At 50.7% G+C, this 25,094-nt stretch overlaps 1 protein-coding gene across 1 annotated transcript in view; it reads right to left on the reverse strand.

Moving 5' to 3' along the window:
• Nucleotides 1-24,169, reverse strand: part of dchs1b (dachsous cadherin-related 1b) — a 114,314-nt gene extending 90,145 nt beyond the window's left edge. The window contains 1 exon segment of the mRNA XM_056284333.1: nt 23,996-24,169. Within this exon segment, the coding sequence (XP_056140308.1) occupies nt 23,996-24,169 (174 nt within the window).
• Between the last annotated feature and the right edge of the window lie 925 nt (nt 24,170-25,094).

A 25,094-nucleotide genomic window follows, 5' to 3' on the forward strand; every position in this document is an offset into this window, starting at 1 on the left:
AAACGGGGTCCGGACGGAGCGTTGCCTAGCATGTGCAGGAAAACAGCTACAATGGAGCGATTCAAAAAGCAACCGTGCACCTCTCGCTCACATTTTAACTCATCTGCCCTCTCGCTGCACATTTAACTCATCTGCACCTCTCGCTGCACATTTAACTCATCTGCACCTCTTGCTGCACGTTTTAACTCATCTGCACCTCTTGCTGCACGTTTTAACTCATCTGCACCTCTCGCTGCACATTTTAACTCATCTGCACCTCTTGCTGCACGTTTTAACTCATCTGCACCTCTTGCTGCACGTTTTAACTTATATGCAGCTCTTGTTGCACATTTTAACACTTTGCCGCTCTTGTTGCACATTTTTTACTCATCTGCAGCTCTCGTTGCACATTTTAACTCATCTGCAGCTCTTGTTGCACATTTTAACTCATCTGCACCTCTTGCTGCACATTTTAACTTACTTGCAGCTCTTATTGCACATTTTAACTCTTTGCAGCTCTTGTTGCACATTTTAACTCATCTGCAGCTATTGTTGCACATTTTAACTCATCTGCAGCTCTTGTTGCACGTTTTAACTCATCTGCAGCTCTTGTTGCACATTTTAACTCATCTGCACCTCTTGCTGCACATTTTAACTCATCTGCAGCTCTTGTTGCACATTTTAACTCATCTCCAGCTCTTGTTGCACATTTTAACTCATCTCCAGCTCTTGTTGCACATTTTAACTCATCTGCACCTCTTGCTGCACATTTTAACTCATCTGCAGCTCTTGCTGCACATTTTAACTCATCTGCAGCTCTTGTTGCACATTTTAACTCATCTGCAGCTCTTGTTGCACATTTTAACTCATCTGCACCTCTTGCTGCACATTTTAACTCATCTGCAGCTCTTGCTGCACATTTTAACTCATCTGCAGCTCTTGTTGCACATTTTAACTCATCTGCACCTCTTGCTGCACATTTTAACTCATCTGCACCTCTTGCTGCACATTTTAACTCATCTGCAGCTCTTGCTGCACATTTTAACTCATCTGCACCTCTTGCTGCACATTTTAACTCATCTGCACCTCTTGCTGCACATTTTAACTCATCTGCAGCTCTTGCTGCACATTTTAACTCATCTGCACCTCTTGCTGCACATTTTAACTCATCTGCACCTCTTGCTGCACATTTTAACTCATCTGCAGCTCTTGCTGCACATTTTAACTCATCTGCAGCTCTTGTTGCACATTTTAACTCATCTGCACCTCTTGCTGCACATTTTAACTCATCTGCACCTCTTGCTGCACATTTTAACTCATCTGCAGCTCTTGCTGCACATTTTAACTCATCTGCACCTCTTGCTGCACATTTTAACTCATCTGCACCTCTTGCTGCACATTTTAACTCATCTGCAGCTCTTGCTGCACATTTTAACTCATCTCCAGCTCTTGCTGCACGTTTTCCCTTATTCATGTGCTGTGCAACACACATTTTTACATGTGCTGCATCGCAACAGAAACACCACCACCGTGGTTTTGGCTCAGTCTGAATGCAAAAAGGCGACGGGTGAAAAACAAACAGTGGCCAAGTTCTTCATTAGCGTGTGGAAGCCGAGTGCAAACAAGAGTTGGACTTGATGTGGATTCAACGGAGTTAGCAAGACCGGCGGCAGATCTCTAGAATGACCGAGAGTGAGGCCGGGGTCAGGTTGTGGTAAAGCGTAAGCTGCATCGGTCAGGGTAAAAGTGCTCTGTGAGGAGAGGGAGGAGGAGCTCGGCGTCTGGCGGGGGGGGTAGGAGAACGAAGGAATGCTCTCCATCTCGGTTTTCATGGCGTTTGGGGTGTGTGTGTCTGTGTGCGTGTGTTTAGGGGGAGGTGAACGTGACCCCGCCGTCTCCCCTCGTGTTCTCTTTCCCTGGATCTCTGGATATAGACATCCCATTTCCACCTTCAGCTGTCAGCAACACTATGTGTGCGTTTGTATGTGTGTGTGTGTGTGTGTCCGTCTATACACACGTGTTTCTCCCATTTCCTTTTCTTCTTCCCCCCCCCCCCCGCTGCCTACGCCGACGATCGATATCGGTTTCAAATCGTCTCCACTTAACTGCCGGTGGCACTGAGCCGTCACTGTGATTCTCGAGCCTCGCGGCGTCCCAGAAACCCTGACGCGCTCGGACAGCCAGACGACCGCCGTCTGCCGGGCTCGACCCTCGCTGAAATAGACATGCTCCACCAAAACACCATCAATATTCATACGACCACCCCCCCACCCCGTACCCCGGCAGTTGGTGGCGGAGTCATAAGGTGGGTTCGCTAAGCCGGGAGTGGCCTGCAGGTCTTAGCTCCTCTCCTTGGAGGAGTCTGGTGGAAGAGGCCACGTGATTGGCTGAACGCAAGAGGTTTGAATTAATCATGGCTACCTCGGGGTCCTGCTCCTCGCCTTCGGCCTGCTACTGTTTATCTCCCTTCATCGGCGTTGTGTCTCGATTGGACGTTTTAACAAAAGAAAGCCGCCTAATTCATTCATTACACTGGATGAAGGGAGGAGGAGAGCGCTGGATGAAGGGAGGAGGAGAGCGCTGGATGAAAGGAGGAGGAGAGCGCTGGATGAAGGGAGGAGGAGAGCGCTGGATGAAGGGAGGAGGAGAGCGCTGGATGAAGGGAGGAGGAGAGCGCTGGATGAAAGGGAGGAGGAGAGCGCTGGATGAAGGGAGGAGGAGAGCGCTGGATGAAGGGAGGAGGAGAGCGCTGGATGAAAGGGAGGAGGAGAGCGCTGGATGAAAGGAGGAGGAGAGCACTGGATGAAGGGAGGAGGAGAGCGCTGGATGAAGGGAGGAGGAGAGCGCTGGATGAAGGGAGGAGGAGAGCGCTGGATGAAAGGAGGAGGAGAGCGCTGGATGAAAGGGAGGAGGAGAGCGCTGGATGAAGGGAGGAGGAGAGCGCTGGATGAAAGGAGGAGGAGAGCGCTGGATGAAGGGAGGAGGAGAGCGCTGGATGAAGGGTGGAGGAGAGCGCTGGATGAAGGGAGGAGGAGAACGCTGGATGAAGGGAGGAGGAGAGCGCTGGATGAAAGGAGGAGGAGGAGAGCGCTGGATGAAGGGAGGAGGAGGAGAGCGCTGGATGAAGGGAGGAGGAGGAGAGCGCTGGATGAAAGGAGGAGGAGGAGAGCGCTGGATGAAAGGAGGAGGACAGCGCTGGATGAAGGGAGGAGGAGAGCGCTGGATGAAAGGAGGAGGAGAGCGCTGGATGAAGGGAGGAGGAGAGCGCTGGATGAAGGGAGGAGGAGAACGCTGGATGAAAGGAGGAGGAGAGCGCTGGATGAAGGGAGGAGGAGAGCGCTGGATGAAGGGAGGAGGAGAGCGCTGGATGAAGGGAGGAGGAGGAGAGCGCTGGATGAAGGGAGGAGGAGGAGAGCGCTGGATGAAGGGAGGAGGAGAGCGCTGGATGAAGGGAGGAGGAGGAGAGCGCTGGATGAAAGGAGGAGGAGGAGAGCGCTGGATGAAAGGAGGAGGAGGAGAGCGCTGGATGAAAGGAGGAGGAGGAGAGCGCTGGATGAAGGGAGGAGGACAGCGCTGGACGAGCCAAACGCTCGTCATCACACGTGCAACACGGTCAGCGCTCCGATACGCGACTCCTTTGTTTGCCTCCATAAGCGTCACTGTCCGAAACCCGACGGTCCCCAGCCGGCACAAGCTCGGCTTGCCGTACGCGGGAACCGCACCACAGCGGAAACCCTCGTTTACTTAAACTCTGTAAAAGCCCTCGTCTTTAATTCTGGTCGTAAAATATTGCTCTGCGTTTTATTTTACAGCACGTTTCCTTCACAAACGGCGACGTCAGTGAAGGCGGAGGGTGCGTGGTGTGTAGTACAGTGCCTATATTGTACCCCGTTCACGCATACGCCGCGACTACGCCAGGACCCGTACTCGGTCTGAGGGTATTAGGTTCCAGACGGCTCTTATGGAATAGAAGAGAACAACATAGAATAGAACAGAAACGATTAGAACAGAATGATGTTCTGTTCTGAACAACAGAACAGAATCACACAGAACAGAATAGAATAGAACAGAACAGAATAGAACGATGGAACAGAACAGAATAGAATAGAACAGAACAGAACAAACTGGAATAGAACAGAATAGTATAGTATAGTATAGAATAGACTAGAACAGAATAGAACAGAACAGAATCGCACAGAACAGAATAGAACAAAACAGAATAGAACAGAATAAAACAGAACAGAATAGAACAGAACAGAACAAACTGGAATAGAATAGAATAGTATAGTATAGTATAGAATAGACTAAAACAGGATAGAATAGAACAGAATAGAATAGAATCGCACAGAACAGAATAGAATAGAGCAGAACAGAATAGACTAGAACAGAATAGAATAGAATAGAACAGAACAGAATAGAATAGTACAGAACAGAATAGAACGATGGAACAGAACAGAATAGAATAGAACAGAACAGAACAAACTGGAATAGGATAGAATAGTATAGAATAGACTAGAACAGAATAGAATAGAATAGAATAGAATAGAATAGAATAGAATAGAATAGAATAGAACAGAACAGAATCGCACAGAACAGAATAGAACAGAACAGAATAGAACAGAACAGAACAAACTGGAATAGAATAGAATAGTATAGTATAGAATAGACTAAAACAGGATACAATAGAACAGAATAGAATAGAATCGCACAGAACAGATTAGAATAGAGCAGAACAGAATAGACTAGAACAGAATAGAATAGAACAGAACAGAATATAATAGTACAGAACAGAATAGAACGATGGAACAAAACAGAACAGAACAGAACAGAACAGAACAGAATAGAATAGAATAGTATAGTATAGAATAAAATAGAACAGAATAGTACAGAACAGAATAGAACAGAACAGACCAGAACAGAACAGACTGGAATAGAATAGAATAGAATAGTATAGACCAGAACAGAACAGAACAGAACAGACTGGAATAGAATAGAATAGTATAGTATAGAATAGAATAGAGCAGAACAGCTCCCAAATTCCCTCTTATCATGAACACTCTTGGTGCATGCAGCGTGCAAAAACACACAAACATGCAAGCGTGCAAAACCCACAGCGTAAAGCGAACGCACACGCCAGCCCGCGCCACACTATTCGGAGAACGAGCGGCCCCTGAGCGCATGTGCAGATGTCTGTCGTTTCTCTAACGGGCCTGTTTTCGCCCCATGTAGGAGGGAAAGCGACCGTTACGTGGACAGATTACAGTCGCGGTCGGTGCGGAAGCCGTTTCCAGTATGCACCCCCAAATTCCTCACTGGTGATACAATCTATCAACTTGGACGCATCGCTACACTCTTTCTTACTTGCTTCTGGGGCGCAGCATTTGCTCCCCTCCCGTCACTGACCCCCACCCCCACCCGCACCACCACACCGGGGGTTTATTTATTGTGGAAGCGTCGGGAGTAAATGGCAGCAAACAAGGGGGGCAAGATTGAACAGCCGTCCCCGTTCAGCAGACCGCTCCAGCGCGGCTCCCACGGCTGCCTGTTCCACTTCACTCGCTGTTTCCTCCTCGCCGACTTTCCTATTCCGCTCCACAAGGGACGCTCGTTAAGGAGGAGCCGCCGAACTTTCTGAAACTCGGCCGCCGGAGTGAAGGAGATCCGAAGCCGGCTTGATAACTCCAGAGTTGTTTATTTTCACACGTACAAACGCACACGCACACAAATCCCCCCGTGACAGAACGTCCCAGATTAGACCGCAGACAAGCAGGGAGAGTGAGTCAGAGGAAGAGACACACACACGCACACACACACGCACACACACACATGCACCATACACCATACACACACAGACACGCACACACACACACACACACACACATACACACACACCAACACGCACACACACATGCACCATACACACACCAACACGCACACACACATGCACACATACACACACCACACACCAACACGCACACACACACGCACCATACACACACAGACACGCACACACACATGCACACATACACACACCACACACCAACACGCACACACACCAACACGCGCACACACATGCACACATACACACACCACACACCAACACACACATGCACACATACACACCACACACCAACACACACATGCACACATACACACACTACACACCAACACGCACACACACACATGGACAAACACGCGCACACACCAACACGCACACACATACACACATACACACACCACACACTAACACACACATGCACACATACACACACCACACACCAACACGCACACACACCAACACGCGCACACACATGCACACATACACACACCACACACTAACACACACATGCACACATACACACACCACACACCAACACACACATGCACACATACACACACTACACACCAACACGCACACACACACATGGACAAACACGCGCACACACCAACACGCACACACATACACACACCACACACCAACACGCACACACATGCACACATACACACACCACACACCAACACGCACACACACATACACCATACACACACACGCACACACACACACATACACACATCACACACATACACACATCACACACACCACACACACCACGTACACATACACACCACACACATGCAAACACACACACACACACACGCACACAGACACACACACGCCACACGCACACATACACACACCAACACGCACACGCACATACACCATACACACACACGCGCACACACACAGACACCATACACACACATACACACACCACACACACACATCACACACATCACACACACACATACACTCACCACACACATCACACACACATGCAAACATACACACACACACCACACACACACACACACACACACACACACACACATGCCACACACACACACCACGTACACACCACACACATGCAAACATACACACATGCCACATGCACACACCACACATGCAAACACACACCACACAGACACCATACACACACACCACACACACACACACCACACACACACACACACACACACACACACACACACACACACACACACACACACACACACACATCCACACACACAATCGGACAAATAATCTGTCCCCTCTGGACCATCAGCGAAGCCAAAGAAAACACAGCCGGAGGTGATTGGCTAACCCTGTAACCCACAAGGCCACACTGAGTGTGCGCGTGACGGAGACACGAATCCAACGAGCAAAAACCCACAAAGAAGAGTAAAAAAAACCCTGGGAACAATGATGAGAGCCACCGCAGCAACAGAAGGAGCCACCCGCCGTCGGGGGGCGAGGTGATGGGGTAAAAGAGCGGGGGGGGGGTGAGGGCAATACCCGTGAAGGTGGAACAGCAGCTGCCATCTACCATCAGTCAGAACCCCCTCCCCATCAGACGCATGTTTAATATCCCACAGGGGCCGAGCGCACAACCGGACCCTGCCCACGTCTGTCGGACACGATTACCTCACAGGGAAGGGACGACACAAACGGCCTCACAACAGCCTCCTTTTCATTACGCCACCACCATCAACACTTGTTTTGACACCTTATATATATATATAGATGGATAGATAGATAGATAGAGAGAGAGAGAGAGAGAGAGAGAGAGAGAGAGAGAGAGAGAGAGAGAGAGAGAGACAGACAGACAGACAGACAGACAGACAGACAGACAGACAGACAGACAGACAGACAGACAGACAGACAGACAGACAGACAGACAGACAGACAGACAGACAGACAGACAGACAGACAGACAGACAGACAGACAGATAGATAGATAGATAGATAGATAGATAGATAGATAGATAGATAGATAGATAGATAGATAGATAGATAGATAGATAGATAGATAGATAGATAGATAGATAGATAGATAGATAGATAGATAGATAGATAGATAGATAGATAGATAGATAGATAGATAGATAGATAGATGGATGGATGGATGGATGGATAGATGGATGGATGGATAGATAGATATAAAAGTGTTTTTCACATATATATATATATATGTGTGTGTGTGTGTTTATGGTACACAGTATATATACTGTGTCCATTAACCGAGCCGCATGGAGGTCAGTAAAAAAGGGGGCGAATGTTACCAGCGGAGTGCCTGGAGTCAAACGGGCGAGCATCCCTGCCCGGTTCACACATTTGAACAGGCCCACGTGGGTCTGCGAGGTGCCACCCACCCACACACAAACACACACACGCCGAGCCCAGTTATCACATCAGCACATGACCATATAGAGGACCATATAGAGGACCATATAGAGGACCATATAGAGGACCATATAGAGGATCACGTCGTCCGCTCACGAGCTAACCTGAGCGAGACAAAACACTCGGGATAGCCAAAACAGGGCCGCCGAGAGGAAGCGCACAATTGTCGACTAACACACACGCACACACACACACACGCACAATTTAGCTCTTCCCGAACCCCACGCTTTGCATGTGTCAGGGGCAGAGAGGGGTCCTACGGTACGTCTGCCCTGAGGGACCCGACCGCAGCATCCATTTTCCCCCGGCAGGGCCGGGGGCCCGCACAAAAAACCCCACTCCTCCGAGATCAGGTTCCCCTGTTTTGATAGCCGGTAGCCATGGAAACCACCCGAGGCCACAATTCCGGCTCACGTCCCTCTCCTCCCTTCCCCCGCCTCTCGGAATACGGGGCGGCGAGCGACGTGGATACCGGTTATTAAACTCTTCCGGGGCGGCCTGCTCGCTGTGCAGCAACAGCTGTCCGGCACAGGCCGGGCTTTGTACCGGGTTCCCGATGTCCTAATCCCGAACTAAACCCCGGCACTATACTCCGCAGCCCTTGGTTTTCAACAAAACACCGTGGCCGCTAACAACTGCCACGGGACTCAGTGCAGTAACGCACAACTGTATGAAAGCAAACCGGCACAGAGACAGGATGTATCGCCTTCTGACACACTAATTGTGAGCCTAATTTTGCATGGTATAATAAACACGTGCTGCACCCTATAGGAGTGCATAGCCCAGTATCACCATATTACACATTTGGCTCAAGGGCCTTTAGAGCAACACAACATCCTGTCCTTACCAGGGTTGGGCAATCCTGTCCAGACAGGGGCCGGTCTGGGAGCAGGTTTTTGGTCCGACCCAGCAGTTCCACACCTGATCCCACTAATCAACCAGCGGAGTCTTTGCTGAGGGACTTGATTAGGGGGCACAGGTGTGTAACCGCTCGGTCACAACAAAAACCTGCACCCACACCGGCCCCTGTCTGGATAAGACTGCTCACCCCATGTCGTGTTGCTGTAAAGCCCCTTGAGACAAATTTGTAATCTGGTGATATTGGGCTACACAAAGAAATTGACTTGACCTGACAAAGGAATGACTCGATAAAGGGCTCCCCTTCCTCTGTCCCGCCTCCTCGCCTCCAACTAGAGATGCAACGGGTTGAAATGTTCACGTCACAATTACAGTGACCAACATCATCACGGTTATCAGTATCATTGTGTTGCTGCTACACTGTGCTGAAAACGGGGGGTGAACAACATCGGATTTTTGCTGACACCCCGGACAAGGCCGCCAGTCCATCACAGGACCGACGCATTCACATCTAGGGACAATTTAGTACGGCCGAGTCACCTGACCTACATGTCTTTGGACTCTGGGAGGAAACCGGAGCCCCCGGAGGAAACCCACGCAGACGCAGGGAGAACATGCAAACTCCATGCAGAGGACGACCTGGGATGACGACCCCCCCCCCAAGGTTGGACAATCCCGGGGTTCGAACCCCTGACCCTCCCGCTGCGAGGCCACTGTGCCAACCACTGCGCCACCAACCATGCGTGTTGCAGAACAATGGGACAGATAAACCTTCCAGAAAGGCATGTCTTTATCCTTGACTTGATACTCCTTGACCCGTGCGAAAACACTCCCAGTAAACAGTTGAGACAAAACAAAAATTGGATACCCAAGGAGAGAGAGAATATATATATATATATATGTATAATAGTGCTCTATATCAAAAAGAATATGTTCTCTGATACTCAAGTGATCCAAGAGCCGAGGTAGGTGATGGCGGCCAAGTCGTCTCCAGTGTCCAAGGAGAAAAATGAATCTGGTCGGCTCCCATCCCATCCATCAGCGAGCAGGAAAACATGTTTTCCATTCAGGCCCGCGCAGCAGAATTCCACTGACTTTGTGTCTTCCCCACATGTCTGGCCAGTGGCCGGGTGAGGCAAAACATCTTCCACATCAGATCTGCCATATTTAGCGGCTACATTAACAACGTCTCGAACTGTGTCAACAAGGGCCTTTCCTGGCGACGAAGTCGTACGGCCGGATGTCTTTATCTTTATTGTCCCTTACGGGGAAATGAGTTTGCAGCCAGCACAGTAAAACCCTACCACAAAAACAAAACACAGAAACACAGAGGCGGAATTGACAACAGCACATAATGGGCAAGGAGAACCAAAGGAGTTCACATACACTGACCAGGGAAACGAGCGATCTGCACACAACAGGCGAATGCCATCTGCCACTTAACAACTGGATGGCAGCGGGGACAAAGGGAAGCCTTGTGTCCCTTCAGCCCAATTTGTGCTCCAAATGTCGGCCAGCAGACAAATGTCTCCCGGCAGACAAAAAAGTGTCTCTCCAGTAGTCCTACCGATGACCTAGGGGAACAGCTCCGGTCGTCGGTAGGACGAGGGGGGGAGGGGGGGGGCTTGGCACTCCAGAAGGGAAGTGGCTCTAGAGCAAAGCGCGACACGTTTCTCGGTCATATCTTGTTTAATGTGGGCAGGGAGACGTGTTGTTTTACCTGTGGAGGCCATCTTACTGGCCGGGGAGAGAACGGAGCAGGCATGTCGCCTCAACCCACAGGCGCCGGACCCGTTGTACGTCAACACTTTTTCCCCTTCGTCGCTGCGAACGAAGTCCAGTTCTTTTCCGTCTTTGTCTGCCACAGCTGAGAAAATGTCTGCCAAATATCGGACTTCCCTTGTTCTTGTCTTGTCATGACCAGCTTTTGAGTTTCTTGTCAACACCAACTCCGCCTTCCTTGTGTAACCGGTTATTTTCTTGCCCGGTGCGGGATTCGATACGGATGTACTGCACCACAAGGCGACATCACTAACCGCTCGGCTAAAGGGTGAGACCCGTTAGCTAGGGGCTAACGTGTCTTGTTAGTAGTTTACAGTCGTCACCCTCTCCCGGAAGCGCGCCCTCGCGCTTTGTTATTCCCGCGCTCCGAAGAGACTTCCGAGGATCTGCACACTTCCGGATCCCACCGCTGCCACCAATGTAACCGATGGTTTGTAGATGTCGCCTATACTGTATGAAACTATAAAATAACAAATACGGAGGTTCCACTTTCACACGAGGACCACTTCATTTGGATTCTTCCCCCAACCGAACTCCACAGCAACAACCCTGCGTACAGCACTTCCGCTCTCTCTTCAGCCTTCAGAATAAGAGCTCAGGGCATATACTGTGGCAACAGCTTATAACAGGAACTTAAAATCACTAACAGGCAAGTCCAGAAAAATAGGTTACACTTGTTATCGCTAGCTAAACCGCGGGACCCTTGCCGCACTTCTTGACCGCCCTCTCCCGCCCGCAGCAACGTTAAAACCGCGCCCGCTCCCGCGAGATTTGCGTCGGGTCCCGCGGGACCACCAATCTCGACGCTCTCTCCCTTTACTAGAATTAAACTATGATGGCCTACTGGTTGTAGATCCAGCCATCCATTATCTTAACCGCTCATCATGCTCTCGGGGTCGCGGGGATGCTGGAGCCTATTCGGACAGGCCGCCAGATACAAGAGATTTCAAAAATGTGCTTTGAGTCTACCCTACATGTATCCTTTCACAAATGTAGACATTCACTCATGAAAAATAAAGAAATGACTGCTGGGATAGGCTCCTGAGAGCAGGATGAGCGGCTTGGATAATGGATGGATTTCCACTTGGACTAGATGTAAACCTTGAAGAGGTTTGTATGAGGCTTCCCTGAGACAATCCTGACAAAGTAGCGGACACGGTACAGAAAAACACGTTGTTCTATGTCTATGTCTGTTACTTCGGTCAGGAGAGCGGGGATCTGTGGGCCTTGTCGATCCATCCCTCCTGCACGTCTTTCAGTGACGACAAGCGGTCGGTGGAATTGTGCCCACCCCGTAACTTCCGGCCGAAGTTCATCACCACCTCATTCAGGCTGAGACTCATCCGTCTGAGAGCGTTCTTTCCCCCTCCTCATGCTAAAAGGGGGAGGAGGAGGAGAGCCTCCACGTCCTGGGCCAGATTAGGGCACTTTGGTGTTACGTGGAACACTCGGCGACGGTCAAGACATCTGACCGACTATTCGTCTGCTATGGAGGTTGGACTCAGGGGGCTTCCCAGTCGGCTCAACGGCTCGCCCACCTTATTTGTGACGCAATCTGCAGGAGTTATGATGCTATGGTCCGCCCCGCCCCTGTGGGCCTCAGGGCGCACTCTACGAGGGGCATTGCATCCTCTGGCGCTGTTCAGGGAGTGTCAGCGGAAGACATCTGCTTGGCGGCCTCCTGGTCCTCCACTTCGACCATCGTGCAGTCATATCGCTGACTCGATACCCCATGCGGTACTTGGTGCAGGGTCAAGGGGGGCCTCGTCTTCAGTCGACTGACAGGTCGGCTGTGTCAAGTCCTCGGTGGGTTGTTGCCGTATGGTACAAGACCCTCAGAGGGGGCAGTACTCGACCGTTGGACTGCTGCTATGTGGGGTGTTGTGTTAGTTGGTGTCTGACTAGTGTCAGTTGGGCCCAGCCAGGGGTACATTCGTCCCTAAGGGCCTTCGCCTTAGGTGTGACGTTAGAGAGCGGAGCACGGCATATAAATAGTAGTTACCCTGGATGTAACTCCAGTTCTATGAGTACGTGCATAACCCTCTAACCTCAAGCCCAGCTGGCCCCAGTCTTTTTTGCTAAGTGCTAAGGCAGACGAGCTGCAAAGGTGGACTCTTTCTGTGCGTCTCCTACCACCTGATTAGGTGGTGAGGAAAAAGATGTGTCTCGAGTGCCGAGGCGGAGCCTCGAAGGGGTAAACCAATGGCGAAGCTCGTTAGAAGGCTACGCACGTCCTCACAGAACTTAAAACTCACCTCCATATGCTCTTTTCTGTGAGCCACAAACAGCACTGTAACAACCCGGTGAGCTCTCTAGCGCACAAAATGAAAGATTTAACTTCACTTTAGTCCTTGCCATCCTTTTGGGTCCAATTATCGAGGCTGACAAAAAAACGTCAGGGCTTTCACCTTTGGGTAGTCGCTGCTATATTTCTTCGCTTTGTCAAATGACTGAAGCAGAGGCCGCTGACAGGTTTTCGCTGGCGCCGTTATTTTCTTGCCAACATTTCAGAAACCCTTCATGGTGTTCGGGATGACGGCTCGTAAGATGCATAATTAAACTGGTAGCGTTAAAGGAGTGTGGTTTTACACCTCCTTACATCACTGGTCCTTCACAAGCGTTGCCAATGGCAGTTACGTTATCTGTTTCAGAATACCTCCATACAGCTGGCGTGTTGTAGCCACGAAACTGGAGTCAAATGCCATGTTGGTGCAAGCCTACATGGCCAATAAACAGGATTCTGATCCTGATTCTGATTCTGATGTTGAGGCGTGTTCCACACTCCTGTCCAGTTGGTGGTGGTAATGCACCTCTAAACTGCTTTCCCAACTGCCAATAAACACTGAAGAAGAAGAAGAAGAAGAAGAAGAAGAAGAAGAAGAAGAAGAAGAAGAAGAAGAAGAAGAAGCTCTGCCTCTGGGAGACCGATGCTAACTTTGGTTGCTGGACAGTATTTGCCGTTAAATTTTTTCAAGCGCACTAATCAACCACAGTTTTAATGGCGATTAAAATGTCAAACGGTAATAGAAACCGTCGGGAATGTTATCGCGGTTTATCGTGAAACCGGTGCCCCGTTTCATCTCCACCTGCACCCAGGCCCTGTCTCCGAGTTCTGACTTGCAGTCTTGAAGGGAACAGAAGCCGAGGCTGTTTGAGCTGCATCATTAAAAACACATGAGACGGGCTACACAGAGGGACTCCTCTCCTCCCTCCGTCCGCCTTCCAAGAGGGACGTTCTGCTCCTCCATTTGAACATGCAGACGGGGTGGTGACAGAACAGGTGGGGCGGGGGTGGGTCATCACGCTTCACTCATCTTTGCCCCGAGTCACTGCAACGTTCATCTTTCCATGTATCATTAATGTATAACTCGCATTAATAGAGCGATTTTTGTGTGCAGACGCATGCCTACCCCCATCCTGTCTTCTGATGAACGATGCATGCTGAAATGTAAGGTTCTGACATCTGACAGACTGGAATGAAATATCTCAATTACATCGCCTGCTTTAACCGCACGCACGTGAACAAATGCCAAAACCAGTATGCACACACACACACACACACACACAGAAATACAGCCACTTCTTCCAACAGCCTACTGCAGTAATGAGAAATCCAGAGCTCTCGCAAAGCAGCCACAGTTTGGCACTCAGGAGCCGGTGTCACGAGTCCAAGCCGCTCTGGACTGGGAAGCTCTAGACAACACCATTGTTCAAAGGGACGTTCATATGAGGCTTCCTCCAGGAATATATCAACCAATTTCCAGCAGTCCTTTTCCCTAGATCCTAATCTGGAGGCAGCAACACGCCTGGTCTGACAACCGCGTTCGGGTTGAATCAAGTCTCCGGGCTAAATCTGAAAATTGCACTTTGGCAATCCTTGACATTTGACACCTGGAAGCGTTTCAAGCGTAGCTGGGCCGGCCTGCGAGACGTCTCTCCGGAGCTGTGCCAAAACAACAACAACAACCCCAAAAAAAAGCTGCTGTGTTGTTTTCAGAGGTACCGCCGAGCCTCTCCCGTATTCAGTTAACTCGACAGCTAGCGAAAACCCGTCAACTCGGCCGTTAGCCGCGGAAGAAGCCTGACGCCCTCACGGCCTTGTGAGTAACTGTGAACACGGCTACGTCAGAACCGGGCCGGGGAACAGACGAAAATGAAATTGCGACGCCTCAGAAGGCCGGCCAGTCGAGCCGGCCTGTTTTCTGCTGATTGGCTGAGTCGGTCACACGGTGATATGTCCTCCAGAACGTTGAATAGATGGGGTCTGTATATGTAGAAGGACAATGGACGAGGGCCAGCTGACCTCACCGGCTGGAGATAAGTTATGACTTCAGCTGGTCACGTACCAAGGCTTCATTAATTCATTTCGAGGCAAGAAAACATGTTATTCTCCACTGTGCATTTTTTCCATCCCGGTTTTTGGACACCCCTGAAGGGTTTTTGGACACCCCTGAAGGGTTTTTGGACACCCCTGAAGGGTTTTTGGACACCCCTTACCCCGTGACACGTATACATCACGCGCACATACGCAGTCGCACACTTGATTTCAGTTGCACAATGGCGTGATTGAATGTCATGGTTATCGCAGCGCACAGTATGATGGCGCACCATGGCAACCGAGGGCCCCCCGGGGGAGGGGGGGCGGGGCTACTTAATGGGATGCGGCGCAATCAGAGAACGGGATGCTTTATCAATGGGAATCTCATTTTCCTATCATCCCGCTTCCAGCGCTTTTAATAAAGCCCTGCTCCCCCCCACCCCCACCCCACCCCACCCCCCCCCCCCCCCCAGTGGATGGAGACGGATGGAAATTGGATTTGGCCTTGCAGCGGCACAACGCTAGCTTGACGCTGACTGGGATGCTCTTAGGACCTGCACCGGGGGGCTTGCTGTGGTTCACAAGCTGCAGAAACGAGGCTAAGTTTGCGCTGCATTGTTCCAATTTGGTCCTGCGCCGCAGCGCGTTGCGCTGCCCGGAAGTCGGTGGTCGCCCAAGTAGACACGGACGCCCGCAGACAGCGCGAGCGTCGGCGGCGCGTGACGAATGAAAGATGGAGGGGAAACGTTGTATGTTTTTTGGGGGGGGGAGGGGGGCTGCTCGGGTCCCTCGTGGCGAGCAGGACTGTCATCTGCTACACATCCCGCGCGCGTGTGTCCGCGGTACAGTGGGCCGGACCGGAGGTGTCCCGCGTGGGTGGGGGAGCGCGCGTGTGTGGCCGTGTGTTTAAATGCTTTACGTCGTCGTGTCTAGAGACGAACGGAGGAGAACGAGCTGAGGAATACGAGAGAGAGGGGGGGGGAGAGGGAGGGAGAGAGAGAGAGGGAGAGAGAGGGGGGGAGAGAGAGAGGGGAGGGGGGGTCTCTGAGTCACCTTCCGACGTTTGTGTTCAGATGCGCAGTTCCCGAGCATGAAAAGAAAACCCAGGGAACAACAACAATGTTGGGACGCAATGAGATGCTTCAGCTTTCAGGACGCCAAGATTAAACGGGTGTGCTCATCTCTCCCCCCCCCCCTCTCTCTCTCGCTCTCTCTCCCTCTCTCTCTCTCGCCCCTCTTGCTCTCCCCTTTCTTTCTCTCTCTCTCTCCCTCTCTTTCTCTCTCTCTCTCTCTCTTTGTAGCCTTACATCAGTAAGCCTTACATCTCTCCCCCCCTTTCCCTCTCCCTCTCTTTCTCCCTCTCTCTCTCGCCCCTCTTGCTCTCCCCCTCTCTCTCCCCTCCCCTCTCTCTCCTCTCTATCTCTCCTCCCTCTCTCTCTCCCATCTCTCGCTGTCTCCTCTCTCTCTCTCTCTCTCTCTCTCTCTCTCTCCCCCCTCTTTCTCTGTCTCTCTCCCCCCTCTTTCTCTGTCTCTCTCTCCCCTCTCTCTCTGTCTCTGTCTCTCCCCTCTCTCGCTCTCTCTTCTCTCTCTCTGTCTCTCTCCCTCTTCTCTCCCCTCTCTCTCTCTCTGGCTCTCTCTAGCTCTCTGTCTCTCTCTCCCCCCCTCCGTCCCCTCTCTCTCTCTCTCGCTCTGTCTCTGTCTCTGTCTCTCTCCCCCTTATCTCCCCCCTCTCTCTCTCTCTGTCTCTGTCTCTCTCCCCCTTCTCTCCCCTCTCTCTCTCTCTGTTTCTGTTTCTCTCTGTCTGTCTGTCTCTCTCTCTCTCTCTCTCCCCTCCTCTCCCCTCTCTCTCTCTCTCTCTGTCTCTGTCTCTCTCCCCCTCCTCTCCCCCCTCTCTCTCTCTGTCTCTGTCTCTCTCTCTGTCTCTCTCACTCTCTCCCCTCTCTCTCTCTCTCTCTCTCTGTTTCTGTTTCTCTCTGTCTGTCTGTCTCTCTCTCTCTCTCTCCCCTCCTCTCCCCTCTCTCTCCCCCCCCCCTCTCTCTGTCTCTGTCTCTCTGTCTCTCTCTCTCTCTGTCTCTGTCTCTGTCTCTCTCTCTCTCTCTCTCTGTTTCTGTTTCTGTTTCTCTCTGTCTCTCTGTCTCTCTCACTCTCTCCCCTCTCTCTCTCTCTCTCTCTCTCTCTCTGTTTCTGTTTCTCTCTGTCTGTCTGTCTGTCTCTCTCTCTCTCTCTCTCTCTCTCTCTCTCTCTCTCTCTCTCTCTCTCTCTCTCTCTCTCTCTCTCTCTCTCCCTCTCTCTCCCCCCTCCCCCCCCCCTCTCTCTCTCTCTCTGTCTCTGTCTCTCCGACTCTCTCTCTGCGTCGTGTTGATGAGTTGCTGAGCCAGGCAGCAGCGCCTGTAACAAAAGCCCCGTCTCGGCGAGGTAGTGCACGTTGCAGCAGAGTGTGAAGGGACGGCTGCTATCCCGGTTCTCTTTAATCTGCGGGAGGAGCGTCGTCACAGAAGCGAGCTGTGTTGGTGGGGGATTTCATAGCTGCCCAACACAATCTCGGGCCCGTAATGAGACTTGACTGAACGAGACAAATCGATGTTTTCTTCTGCGGGATTTGCCAAAACCACACGTAGGACGCTGGTGTGTACGTGAGCAGTCACGGAGTGGGTGGCAGATACTTGGAGGGACTCTTGGGTGAGTTTGAACGTCAGCCTTTGGGATTGCTCAAGTTGCAAGTTGGCACATTCTACAAAGCAACGACATTATATAAAAAAAAATATGCAAATGCGCAACAAAAACACAACACACAAAAAAAAGATCCATAAAGAGCACAGACGGTACATTTCCATAGCAACAGCATGGCCGTAAGGGTACTGCAGACATCTTGGTCCTGGGGACGACGTTCAACTGCAACCCCTTGGGTTGTGGTGAGGAGGGTGTGTGGACCCCCAGCAGCACTGAAAAACAAACCCTGTGAGGAAGAGCAGATAGGGACCACCAAGGTGCTCCCCCTACTGGAACACAACGATGACCCAGCCAAACACGTTGGAAGAGACTTGTTGAGGCATCCGCTGTGCTCCTACGACCTCGTATAGGTTACGCAACTGATGACGATGACGATGATGATGATGAAACATCTTGACTCACAAAAATCGATTTGCACGATAATGCCAGCATAACCGTGCCACGTGAGCAGCTTCTTCCCCACAACAAGCAGGCCCGTCCAGCAAGCCCCCCAGACACACACACACACACACACAGATACTGACCCCCACCCACCTCCACCCCCTTTCACCCTCTCTCCACTCCACCACATGACATACACCTACACACGTGTGCACACACACTCACATGCACAAACACAGTGCAACATATCTGGCCTACTGAGCCCTGTGTACATGGACCCTGTGCATAAAGGCCACACTACCCCGTGGATAACTCTTCTTCTGCAAAAACTTCCCATTCTGTAGATAACGTCTAATTTAAAATCCTCATTTGAAATGTGTGGGGTACTTGCCATGTTCCCAGTGGTTCCCCATTATTGCACCTTATGCACCTATTTTATTTTATCTTGTACAAGGTACATACACCTTCCATCCATCCATCCATCCACCCATCCATTATCCAAACCGCTTGTCCTGCTCTCAGGGCCACGGGGATGCTGGAGCCTATCCCAGCAGTCATTGGGCGGCGGGAGACATCTTGGACAGGCCGCCATATTTCACTATTCTTTTAACTTTTACCTTACTGTTTACTGTTAATTTCCCCCTCTTGCACCAACATACCAAGTCAAACTCCTTGCACGTTCCTCAACCACATGGCAATAAATGTGGTTCTGGTTCTGGATCTGATTCACGACCATATATGTGTGTCTGCTGCTGTGAGACTGCGGGGACTTTGCATAATGGTCTGATGAACTCACTTCTATCACGTCCTCCATTGTGCTCACGTGTTTGCCACATGGCCGCCGCTGCCATTCAAAACCGTGAGACCAAGATATGAGTCTGAACCAGATTCACCGAAACCTGCAGGGGAACCAGTGATCTCGTGGAGTAGAGCTGCAGAGACTAACGTCGGTGCACCACCAGGAGGTCCGCACGGACCTCCCAAATACGCCTCTAGAGGCGTATTTGCGCATATACTGGTATGCAGATTACTCGGACATGTTAGCTAACTTATCGAGGGTGTGGCTTCTGATAACAGCCACCGACAAGGTAAAACCTTGACTTGCAAAATGACCTCGGATGAAAATCGGCTGTGACGTCATGACTTGGGTTCATTAGCGTCATATTTCACGTGCATCCTACGACGTCAAGCTAAAGTCAGACGTCATTCCCCGTAAGCGTGACGCCGCCCCCCCCCACTGTAAATGAGAATAATTAAAAAGCTGTTTGTACCAACATGAACACTGCGGAACTGCAGCCGTCCCAGCAGTAATCCACATGTTTCCTGTTATAAAACCACTTTCCTTTTTTTAAACCGGTGCCCCGCACGCCTCCTCCGTCTGGGGAGAAACCAATCCCTAACCGGCTGCATGGAGACCAGAGACCGGGGCCAGTTCAGATCATGTCATAATGCATATAGACTCACATGCCCCCTAACATGCCCCCTAACTGCAGAAACCAAGAGCTCTGCAGGCCACTTGTCACTTGATATGACTAGAATAACACAACAAAGATCACTTAAATATGCGTCTGGTTATCCACTTCTAGCCTTTGTCCACATGTCCCTTGCCATGTCCCTTAGCTGGAGAAACCAGGATATGACTAGAATGAGACAACAAAGATCACTTAAATATGCCTCTGGTTACCCACTTCCAGCCTTTGCCCACATGTCCCTTAACATGTCCCTTAACATGTACCTTAACAATTCCCTTAACATGTCTCTTAACTGGAGAAACCAGGAGCTCTGCAGGCCACTTGTCACTTGATATGATTAGAATAAGACAACAAAGATCGCTTAAATATGCCCCTGGTTACCCACTTCTACCCTTTGTCCACATGTCCCTTAATAGGTCCCTTAACTGGGGAAACCAGGATATGACTAGAATAAGACAACAAAGATCACTTAAATATGCCTACCGACTTCTAGCCTTTGTCCACATGTCCCTTAACAAGTCCCTTAACTGGAGAAACCAGGAGCTATGCAGGCCACTTGTCACTTGATATGATTAGAATAAGACAACAAAGATCACTTAAATATGCCCCTGGTTACCCACTTCTACCCTTTGTCCACATGTCCCTTAACACGTCCCTTAACTGGGGAAACCAGGATATGACTAGAATAAGACAACAAAGATCACTTAAATATGCCTCTGGTTACCCACTTCCAGCCTTTGTCCACATGTCCCTTAACTGGAGAAACCAGGAGCTCTGCAGGCCACTTGTCACTCGATATGGCTAGAATAAGACAACAAAGATCACTTAAATATGCCTCTGGTTACCCACTTCCAGCCTTTGTCCACATGTCCCTTAACTGGAGAAACCAGGAGCTCTGCAGGCCACTTGTCACTCGATATGACTAGAATAAGACAACAAAGATCACTTAAATATGCCTCTGGTTACCCACTTCTACCCTTTGTCCACATGTCCCTTAATATGTCCCTTAACTGGAGAAACCAGGATATGACTAGAATAAGACAACAAAGATCACTTAAATATGCCTCTGGTTACCCACTTCTACCCTTTGTCCACATGTCCCTTAACTGCAGAAACCAGGAGCTCTGCAGGCCACTTGTCACTTGATATGACTAGAATAACACAACAAAGATCACTTAAATATGCCCCCTGGTTATCCACTTCTACCCTTTGTCCACATGTCCCTTAACACGTCCCTTAACTGGGGAAACCAGGATATGACTAGAATAAGACAACAAAGATCACTTAAATATGCCTCTGGTTACCCACTTCCAGCCTTTGTCCACATGTCCCTTAATATGTCCCTTAACTGGAGAATCCAGGAGCTCTGCAGGCCACTTGTCACTCGATATGACTAGAATAACACAACAAAGATCACTTAAATATGCCCCTGGTTACCCACTTCTACCCTTTGTCCACATGTCCCTTAACATGTCCCTTAACATGTCCCTTAACTGGGGAAACCAGGATATGACTAGAATAACACAACAAAGATCACTTAAATATGCCCCTGGTTACCCACTTCTACCCTTTGTCCACATGTCCCTTAACATGTCCCTTAACATGTCCCTTAACTGGGGAAACCAGGATAGGACTAGAATAAGACAACAAAGATCACTTAAATATGCCTCTGGTTACCCACTTCCAGCCTTTGTCCACATGTCCCTTAATATGTCCCTTAACTGGAGAATCCAGGAGCTCTGCAGGCCACTTGTCACTCGATATGACTAGAATAACACAACAAAGATCACTTAAATATGCCCCTGGTTACCCACTTCTACCTTTTGTCCACATGTCCCTTAACATGTCCCTTAACATGTCCCTTAACTGGGGAAACCAGGATATGACTAGAATAAGACAACAAAGATCACTTAAATAGTCCCCTGGTTACCCGCTTCTACCCTTTGTCCACATGTCCCTTAACATGTCCCTTAACTGGGGAAACCAGGATATGACTAGAATAAGACAACAAAGATCACTTAAATATGCGTCTGGTTACCCACTTCCAGTCTTTGTCCACATGTCCCTTAATATGTCCCTTAACTGGAGAATCCAGGAGCTCTGCAGGCCACTTGTCACTCGATATGACTAGAATAACACAACAAAGATCACTTAAATATTCCCCTGGTTACCCACTTCTACCCTTTGTCCACATGTCCCTTAACACGTCCCTTAACTGGTGAAACCAGGATGTGACTAGAATAAGACAACAAAGATCACTTAAATATGCCCCCGGTTACCCGCTTCTAGCCTTTGTCCAAGTGAAAAATGCAGTGCTATAAAAGCGTTGCATGATAGCGAGGAAATGAGCACTCTCGTCAGTATTTTAATGAAAGACCGAGTGTGCTGGCACTGCTCTCCAGAAGGCTGTGGATCGCTTCATTTCAGTACACAGCCTGTGTTGCTTATAAGCTCTCTGTGGCTTCGTGGTTCCGACAACAGGCGGGCCGTGCAGGGTTTAAACTAGGTTAGATACCAGCACAGACTTAGTTACCGAGCATGTTCCATAGCTGCAGGGTTAACTGCCTTGCTCAAGAGCGCAGCACGGTCATGCACCCTGACCAGCAGGGAACATCTTGCTATTAGTTTATACCCTGGCATCCCTCGTCTCACCAGGAATTAGTCCAAAGCATACTGGCCCACTTTTTTGGGTCCATGGTGTTTCCCATTTTGCGGTTTCTTTTTTTTTTTTTCCAGTGCCTTTCTCCCTCTTTTCTGAGCTGGCAGCCCCGGGGAAGAAACCGGCGACCTCCCAGTTTCTGGTCCGCTCCCCTGACCACCAAGGCTCCTGCATCACCCTTATTATAAAGTCCCGGAGACCAAAGGGCCCACGTAGTCTACCAGAACACACATCTGTGACACATAAAAAGCAGCCGTTGTCTCTCCGGTCAGCCCGGGCGTGTTGGTGCGGACCGGCCGTGGATAGAAGTCAGACATGAGGTCGTACTCTGGACGTGAACTAATGTCCTGAAGGCGGCGCTATTCTGGTAAATCTCGTGTGACCTCTCGGTCCTGCGTCGCCGTTCCATATCAGAGCAGCGCGGACAGCTCATGGATCACGCAAGGTGTACGCTGAGAGCACCCCGCTCCCCATACCAACACCCTACACACACACACGCACACACACGCACACATACACACGCATACACACGCATACACACGCATACACACATATACACACACATACACACGCACGCACACACACATATACACACGCACACATACACACATGAACATATACACACATGCACACACACATATACACACATACATACACACACACACACTTACACACACTTATACACACACAATCACACAAACACACATACACACTTATACACAAACACAATCTCACACACACACACATACACACATATACACGCACACAATCACACACACACACATACACACACTTATACACACACAATGTCACACACACACACACACACACACACATATACACACATATACACACACACGCATACAAGCATACAGAGTCGCACACACTTACGCACACATACACACACGAACACACGCATACACACACAAGCACACACATACATACACACACAGACACACACGGACATATACACACGCGCACACAACGCGCGCGCGCACATACACACACACACACACACATACAGCTGTAGTGCGGGCTCATTCTGCCCCGGTTCGGCTGCGGGCAGGGAGCGTGTGGGTCCGGGGAGGTGTGCAGGAGAGCCGGTGGGAGACGCGAGGAGAGAAACTGACACTTACATTCATCTGAGCCGCTCCTCCGGTCTGGATGTGCGCTCGCGGTAATATCCTCCCCAAAGCTGATTAGTATGCAAGCGGCTCCTCGACGGCCCCAATAAGCCCTCACACGGCTACACAATCCCACTGGCGGAGAAAGGAGGAAACCCTTGAAGGCTCAGAGCCGGGCTTCACATGTTATCCACATCCAAGAGGAGCAGGAAAGAAAGAGCAATCTGCCAATTCCACAAATAGCGGCTCCCAGAGGCGGGGCTGGCCGCTCCGGTATCTGGTCTCCCCGGCTTCTCTTGTCAGGTGAGCGCCCCTTTTTTTTTTGCTCCAAAAAGGATGGCGACCTCGTCTGCTTTCTTCGCCGGCTGCGGAGAAGAAGGAGCCGTCTGAATCCTTGCTGCGTGGTTGTTTTTTTTCTCCTCCTCCTCCTCCTTCTCACAATGTATTCACGGGTCTCCTCCGTCGGCTCCTCTCCGCTCTCAGCATCCAGGCATCGATGTGCGGTGTGTAAAGCTCCGACAGAGCTGCAGGACACCGTGCGCCTCGCCGAATGAAACCCAACACCTCCTCCAGGCCCGGCCCCCTGTCCTCCTCCTCCTCCTCCCCCTCCACCCCTCCCCTCATTTATTCCACACGCGGGGAGCGCCACAAAAGCGGGGGGACGGAGGGGAGAGAGAGCCGGCTGTGGAGCAGACGGTAGGAAAAGCGCGGCGTTCCCACAGACTTTGGTGCCCCCCAGCTCCGCTCGGTGGAAGTATCCTCCCGCCAGACAAAGGAAGGGCACCGGTGGGGGGGGGGGGGTGCAAAAGCAACTAGATGGTCAACCTGCCCCACATGCAAGACACCCCCAGGCCGTGTGTCATGGGGTAATTTAGGTGGATGCAGCATGATTCAAGACGCCTCCATTAAGCCTCTAAATCAAAGCATCCTCACTGGATTTTAGACCCCGTCGGTGCTGCGCCCTCACGGGGCACCGGTGGGAACTATCAAATCCACTTTGTGGCGACCCCTGGGAAACAGGGAACAAGCCGGAAGAAGACGAAGGAGGAGGAGGAGGAGAAGGAGGAGAAGGAGGAGGAGGAGCGTCCGGGTAGCGTAGCGGTTTATCCCGTCGCCTACCAACACGGGGTGTGACCTCCGGGCTTGGTCGGGCATCCCTACAGGCACAACTGGCCGTGTCTGCGGGTGGGAAGCCGGATGTGGGTATGTGTCCGGGTCACTGCACTAGCGCCTCCTCTGGTCGGTCGGGGTGCCTGTTCGGAGTGGAGGGGGAACTGGGGGGGAATGGTGTGATCCTCCCACGTGCTACGCCTCCCTGGCGAAACTCCTCACTGTCAGGTGAAAAGTAGCGGCTGGAGACTCCACATGTATCGGAGGAGGCACGTGGTAGACTGTCATCACAAATTTGGGAATATCCGGGTTTTCCCTCTTCACGTGCAGAGAGACTGCATTGAATCAGTGGACACCACTCGCTCCAGGACAACCCACGGTCCCCTGGTTCTTCTCCGGGCCTCCCACTGGTCGGCCTCCTCATGCAGACTTGCATCTT

Source organism: Lampris incognitus, chromosome 8 (genome assembly GCF_029633865.1).
Source record: "Lampris incognitus isolate fLamInc1 chromosome 8, fLamInc1.hap2, whole genome shotgun sequence".
Classification (NCBI taxonomy): domain Eukaryota; kingdom Metazoa; phylum Chordata; class Actinopteri; order Lampriformes; family Lampridae; genus Lampris; species Lampris incognitus.